Source organism: Arachis hypogaea, chromosome 4 (genome assembly GCF_003086295.3).
Source record: "Arachis hypogaea cultivar Tifrunner chromosome 4, arahy.Tifrunner.gnm2.J5K5, whole genome shotgun sequence".
Lineage (NCBI taxonomy): Eukaryota > Viridiplantae > Streptophyta > Magnoliopsida > Fabales > Fabaceae > Arachis > Arachis hypogaea.
In genome coordinates this window covers 98,584,103-98,591,296 of record NC_092039.1, presented here as the reverse complement: position 1 = coordinate 98,591,296, position 7,194 = coordinate 98,584,103, and the positions used below count along the sequence as shown (strand labels likewise).

The 7,194-nt window shown below is 36.3% G+C and overlaps 2 protein-coding genes across 10 annotated transcripts; one reads left to right on the top strand and one right to left on the bottom strand.

Moving 5' to 3' along the window:
- Nucleotides 1–518: 518 nt before the first annotated feature.
- On the bottom strand, nucleotides 519–5,084 carry LOC112797027 (thioredoxin-like 4, chloroplastic). Of its 9 annotated transcripts, none has more exons than XM_025839767.3 (7): nucleotides 4,681–5,084; nucleotides 3,129–3,192; nucleotides 2,396–2,619; nucleotides 1,895–2,071; nucleotides 1,433–1,790; nucleotides 1,280–1,333; nucleotides 519–843 (listed from the first exon to the last, which is right to left on the bottom strand). In XM_025839767.3, exons 5-7 carry the CDS (start codon nucleotides 1,721–1,723, stop codon nucleotides 715–717), a joined length of 474 nt encoding a protein of 157 aa, XP_025695552.1. In that variant the 5' UTR covers nucleotides 1,724–1,790; nucleotides 1,895–2,071; nucleotides 2,396–2,619; nucleotides 3,129–3,192; nucleotides 4,681–5,084; the 3' UTR covers nucleotides 519–714. The 9 variants fall into 9 exon arrangements, with proteins under 9 accessions (XP_025695552.1, XP_072091838.1, XP_025695546.1 ...); XM_072235737.1 differs by having other exon boundaries at nucleotides 2,396–2,568; XM_025839761.2 differs by having other exon boundaries at nucleotides 1,433–2,071.
- Nucleotides 5,085–5,507: 423 nt separating this feature from the next.
- On the top strand, nucleotides 5,508–7,194 carry LOC112795063 (probable L-type lectin-domain containing receptor kinase VII.2). Its single transcript, XM_025837022.3, has one exon. It carries the CDS (start codon nucleotides 6,084–6,086, stop codon nucleotides 6,780–6,782), a length of 699 nt encoding a protein of 232 aa, XP_025692807.2. The 5' UTR covers nucleotides 5,508–6,083; the 3' UTR covers nucleotides 6,783–7,194.

The window sequence follows — 7,194 nt, the reverse complement described above, 5'->3', positions numbered from 1 at the left end:
GCAGGTCCTTGAAAGGTCATATAGAAAAATGGCATAATTTAATTGGTTTGAATATCAGTTTCTTGCCTCGAACAGGACTAAGATCAATTTACAGGTTCAGCATTAATTGGGAAGGTTTTTGATTGTGTGCCTCCCAATACTGAATGAATACGATTGATCATTTCTGTTTTTAATACCCGATGATATTTGTAATTTGTGTAGATGAATTCTACAATACACTCTATACAATCTTAAAAGTGACCTGAATTTAACATGATTTTTTTTCCTGAAAAAAAGTGACCTGGAGTGGAAAAAAACTACCGCATATCCCTTCTTTGTTTATGTAAATAAGACATATATTTCTTCCCAATGAAAATACACACAAATTATTGTAGGCCTGTACTATTATTTAAATCTACATGCAGTGAAAGGTTTCGGTCAAAATTTTTTTTTTTCAGTCAGTAGAAGTTGAGCCCGAAACCTTTAAGATGGAAAGGGAGCGAAATGCCATGTGAGCTAAACAAACAAGACGCACAAGGTTAACAAAAAAAAAAATATTTATTGAAACCCCCTGAAGGGTCTATGAGAAATTGAGAATCCCTGCACTAAGCAAGTGTTCCAATTAAGTGAAATACAATCACATGGCTAAAATATTTTGTGTGGTCTACAAAATTATCTTTAAAGAACTTGTGTCATGTAGAACCAATTTTGCATGAGTGATCCATTCCCATGAAGTTAACACAAAATATCTTGACGCTCAAGAGATGAATACTTGAGGATGGCTGCGACAATCTTTTCTTTATCTCTGGTTGGGAATGCTTCCAACAGGACTCCATCTTTGTAGAATTGGAAAAGAGGCACAGCCTGCACCAATTGAATTACTATTTTCAGCACAAATGATACACGATTTAATACCTACTCCCATATATAGAGAAGATTGAATCATCCAAAAAGGAGCAGGGAGAAACGAGGATATTTCGAGAGATATTAAAAAAAGAATAAACACTCAAATTGGTACCCAAAGAATCTCTAATAAATTTTTATTCTCTAAAAATCCTCAAGAGTTATTCACGTTGGACATATTGGTTCTTTTGTCATTTTGAAGAGGAACTAATTTATCTTATAGTAATATTTTTTTACCTAATTGAACATTATGGAGGCACCAATTTGTCTTTATGAGAATAATTCTTGAGGACTTCTAGTGAATAAAAATTTATTGGGACCGAACTGTCTGATTTAAAATTCTGAGGATTCTGTGAAGAATTACAAAGACATGTCATAACAAACTAAAGAGAGATACCCTAATTCTTAGTCGCTCTGCAACCTCGGATTGCTCATCATACTCGTCCATTACCTGCAAGGAATAGCATTATAAAAGAGTTTCTAGATAGCATGAGTGCTCAGTCCAGTAATCAACAAAAGATAAGAATCACTGATGTTTATATATACTAACATTATGCTTTAGAAAAATAACCGGGGCTTCATCATCACCAGCCTTCTTGCACAACTTGGCAAAACCCTGCTCTATATATTTGCAGCTTCCACAAGAGGTGCGGTAGAAATCTACCACCACCAAAGATCCTGTTCCTTTAGCCTTGTCCAGAATCCTGCAGAACTCTTCATCCGTCGTGAATTCCCTTACACAATCAACGGGACACAGGTCCTCATCTTCATCAGGAAAGTCTTCTTGATGTTCATCTGCAACAACTCCTGTTCTACTACAAGGGCATAATGTGCGCCTCATCAATTTCAAAGGCTTAACTTTTGTGTCACCAAGACAAAGTTTGCCACGATGGTGCCTTGAAAACAAGCTGAAAACCACATGGGAAATCCTAGAATCAGCTGGCTCCTTCAAGTGCTCTCTGAAACAGGCAGAGGAATAGGTATGCAAAATATCCTGCCTGGGATTTACAACCTGTGGCATCTTTTATTTGTATGGCTTGTGATCAAAATGTTATAATCCTTGCTGCTAGCTGTTGGTATCTCTTAGAAAGGGCTAATAAAGTTGAGCATAAGTGTACATGACTTTCACTTTCCCAAGCTAGATTGATTACGATTTACAAATGAAATGTCGCAATTCGATACACGCCACCTATTTGGAAAATGAAAATAAATAAAAGATTATAAATGGTTGTGATTCAGTAGCAACTAGTGATGAATAAATTACTAAGATTAGAACAAAGCCACTGAAGGGTTAAGCATTTGAAGTGAATCAGCAAGAGTTGTAGTTTCAAACTAGTAGTATTTTGATTTGATGTATGCGAATTGTATTTAGATCTAACTTGGGATCGTGAGGGAGGGCCGTCACTACCTACCTCCTAAGCTCTACCTAACTAATGCTTTTTCAGAAGGTACTTAACTTGATCCATTGGTGAATCTTAATTTGAGCAAAAACAAGATAGCAATGATGTCTTACCTGGGAAACACATCGGTGCCTTTAATTTGCAGATAAAAAGACAAGATGCTCTCAGAATCAATTTCGGATTGGTGTCAAAAGAGAAGAGAATAGCAAGCAAGGAAGAAGGCGTAGTTTCTTTTGCTTTGGTATTGGAGGGGATTTGTCCAAAAGCACGCTTTTGCGATATCTCTCTGCACAATTAACTTCAAATGGGAACAAGACACGCACCCACCATATCCTCCCTGTTTTTCCAATTATTCTTTATCTTATTATTAATATTTATTATTATTTTCGTTGACATGTAATTCTATTGCAAAAGTCAATAATACATCAAAGGTGTTTGTTTCGGTACAATGATAAATTCATACGTACCGATACGTTAAGAACGTGGATAAATAACAAAACGACACATGGACTATATTTTCCACGTCAGCATCTAATCTTTTTTTAAAAAATATATATCATATCAATACTTTTACTAAAATACCCTTATAATTTAAAAAAAATAAAAAAAATATTTTTTAAAATGTTATGAAAAGACTTAAATATCTTTTTTTATGTTAGACAAAATCTACCCCTTTAAATTAATCAAATTTTAAAATTCAACTAATTTTAATCTTATAATTTCAAACTTTAAATAATTTAAAAAATAAAACAAAAACACATTTGATTATTCATCCACACTAATAGGAAGATATGACTCATAGGAAGAGGAAGATATGGCAAGAGATCATAATCAGATAAACCAAACCTTGAGGCTTGAAGAGAACATGAAAAAAGCATGTCTTTAGATTGGCATTGTTTTCAGTTACAGGCTGCAAAGGCAGTAGAACTTAATTATTAATTACACAAGTCAAGGAAATAATTTCAGCTCCATTCAGAAGAAGAAAATCAAATCCTCCCTAAATTCACTCTCTCCAATGAATAAGAGTGCTACAAAATTTAATTCATAGTATCGGAATATAGATGCAGCAACTTTCAGGCATCAAATTAAAAGAAATTAAACCATTCAACTTTTGAATTTGCGCTGCTTGTTTGATAAATGTGCATGCATTTGTTTGAAAGCAAAACTAATTGTGCAGCAGCTTGGCTTAATCTTTGAACTAAAAGCATACTAGGTTTGGTACTTTAACCTAGCATTATATTTTATTAATGTTGTCTTACTTCATAACCAAATTCATTCCTGTCAATTTCAATAAGATTTCATGGATAAATTTTCAAGTAACATTCCTTTTCATCAGAATCAGCAGCAGAGACATAAACCATAGTACAATCTTAGTCATAGTCAACATATGCACAAAGGTTAATAAATTAAAAGCACATGTAAGAGTAAATAAACATAGAAATATTGTGAAAAACCCAAAGTCTACTTTGACAAGTAAAAATCTAATTTTTCATTTCATAGTACACCTACATAATAAATAGACGATCAAGTGAGAAATGAAGCACTATGTTAGCTCCACCATGATAGATGAAATTAGAATATATTTTGAATATATTTTGAATCTAACTCTAGTCTCATTATTGATGAGAATGGAAATTAATAATAATAACTTTTTTGTTAAGCAATTATTGTCCCATCTGAACCAAATTAGATGCTTATATGCTAATAAAGTACTAGTACTACTTGATCCCCTACTAATGTTCTCCATGATGATAGAACCAAAAGCATAAGTAAAAACCTAAGCACACAGAGTAATTAACATCAAGATATTTCCATCTTTGAAACAAATTTAACCAACCAACGAAATATAAACTAACCTGAAGAAATTTCTTATAATTAGTTAAGATTTGGAAAAGTTCCTACGACTAATCACATTTCCAAAATACATATGATGAGTTTTTAACAAAAGTGCTAATTAGTTTCAATTAATCTAGTTTCTTCTTCCCAGCATTCTCTTCAAAAGTTTTGTTGCTTCAAGCTTGCACACCAACATTTGTTGGAGAAGTAGAATCTAAATCAGCCTCAAAGTTTTTCATTAGATGGTCGACTAGGCTTTTCTCACAACTCTCCGATAAAAAATGTTCTGATTATAATTTGCACTCACTTCAATAATTTAGATTAGTTCTTTCTATGCTTCACATTCCAAATACAAAGTGGATCATACAAAAAGGATTTGTAAGTGGATCATACAAAACAGCAGCACAGCAGAGCAGCCAGAACTAATCAATAATCAATTAATCATTCAATAAAAACACAAAACACTAATGGTAGCAGGGAGCATAAAAAAAACCAGGAAGAGGGTTTGATTTCTGAACAGAGCATAAAAAACGAATAACCAGTACTACCAGTGAGCACTGACCTTCGACGGACGCCGGAGAGCGGTTGAGCACGACGAACGACGGCGACCAGACGAAGACCAGAGGACGACCACACGATTGGGGAATGAGAGGTGTTCGAGAATTGAAGGCTAGCAGACGAAGACGAGGTTGAGTGAGGGGCTAGGGCTACTCGCAGTTCTGCTGAAGGAAGAAGATTGGAGAAGGAGATGGGGGCGCAGTGGCTCGATGGACGAAGAGAAGACCCTGTGTGCGACGGACGGACAGACGAAGAGAGGTAAGGGTTCTCAGACCTTGCTTCTGAGTTCTGTAGAAGGGGAGAAGGGGCTTGGCTCAGCCACTGAACTGAAGTGTTTTTTGTTTTTAGATAACGAAACGGCGCCGTTTGGGGGAATCGGCCAAGTTCCAAGTTCCAAGTTCCAAGTTCTATCCCACAGACCGGTTCTTAAACAGTTCAGCAGCTCGGGTCCGGTTTTGGAGGCATCAATTTTTCGAAACAAAACGAACCGTTTGTGCTGCCAATTCACGGTTGAACCGATTAGATTGACCAATCCTATCCAATTTTTAGAACCCCAGGTATGAATGACTATGAGAAATTAGAGTTTAAAGATAAGTATAATAAGATTTAGAGTAAAAGACAAATAAGTTCCTAACATTTTAAAATGAGGACATTTTCGTTCCTTAAGAAGAAAAATACATTTCGATCCCTAACGTTTTAAAACAGCGGACAATTATACTCTTCTGTCCGTTTTGGGCCAAAAACGACAACAGAACCAGCTGACATAGAAGGACAGTAAATGACCTGGTCGTTACACTTGATCAGGTGGATTGGAACAATTTTTTAGTGGACAAATTAGTCCCTTAACTCTATGCAAACGCCACTATTGATGATCACTCTCACTCTCACTCTCACTCTCACTCTCACTCTCACTCTCACTCTTCAATTCTCACCCTTACCAACCATGCCTCTTTTTCTATTGGCCGTGCTTTCTACCCTTCCAAGATCCCAACAAAATCTTCCTTTTCTTCCAACCCTTTACCGTTCTCAACCTCCTTCATCTTCTCCGTTGCACCATTCAAACACCTTCTCCCTGGCTATGGTTTTGTGTTCTTGTTCTCACCTTTTGAAGGAGCAAACGGGGTTAGCTCAGCTCAGCACCTTGGCCTCTTCAACTTGACCAACAATGGTAACCCCAAAAACTATGTTTTTGGGATTGAGTTTGATGTGTTCAAGAACCAAGAATTCAATGACATCAATGATAACCATGTGGGTTTGGATGTGAATTCTCTTACTTCTTTGGCCTCACACGATGCTGAATTTTGGGTCAGTGGAAAACATGATGAAAAGTTTAAGGAATTGAAGTTTAACAATGGTGAGAACTATCAAGTGTGGATTGAGTATTCAGATTCTAAAGTTAATGTAGCAATGGCTATTGCAGGGAAAAGAAGGCCTAATAGGCCTTTGATTAGTGAACTTGTGAATCTTTCTGATGTCTTTTTGGATGAAATGTTTGTGGGATTTTGTGGGGCAACAGGGCAACTTGTTGAGAGTCACAAGATTTTGGCATGGAGCTTTAGCAACTCAAATTTTTCGATCGGCGATGGTTTGGTGACTACGAATTTGCCTTCATTTGGTTTTGTTTCAGGGATCAGTTTTGGAATTTTTATCTTTGTTATTGGTAGTGCAGCAATGGTGTTTGTTGTTTTGCTCAAAAGAAAAAGAAGCAAAAGAATGGAGGAAGAGGGAGATATTGAAGACTGGGAATTAGAGTATTGGCCACACCGTATTAGTTATGAAGACATTTATGCTGCAACTAAAGCATTTTCAGAACAGAATATAATTGAGTTTGGAGGTATGCTGAAGGATGTGGCTATGGGGGTATTGTATTTGCATGAGAGTTGGAAAGTTAAGGTGTTGCATAGGGACATAAAAGCAAGCAATGTATTACTTGAGAAGGATATGAATGCAAGGTTGGGGGATTTTGGACTCGCCCGGATGCATCATCATGAGCAGATACCTAACACCTCTCGAGTGATCGGAACGGTTGGCTACATGGCACCGGAACTGCTAAGAACCGGGAGAGCCTCGAGCAGCGGCCATGGCTTCCACCTTGCATTTTCATGAAATAGGGCTCACTGCGGCGTCGTTTTGGCCTTAAGGGACGAACTTGTCCATTAAAAATTCATCCCAATCCACCTCATCAAGTGTAACGGTCAGGTCATTCACTGTTCCTCCATGTCAGTTGGCTCCGTTGCCGTTTTTGGCCCAAAACGGACGGAAGGGTATAATTGTCCGCCGTTTTAAAACGTGGAGGATCGAAATATATTTTCTAATTTTGAGGGACGAAAATGTCCCAGTTTTAAAAGGTCAGGGACCTATTTGTCTTTTACTATAAGATTTAAGCAATCTCCTTTACTGTAGATGAATAATCAAATGCATTTTTTTTATTTTTTAAATTATTTAATGTTTGAAATTATAAGATTAAAATTATTTTAAAATTTGACTAATTTTAAGAGGTAGTTTATGTCTAACATAA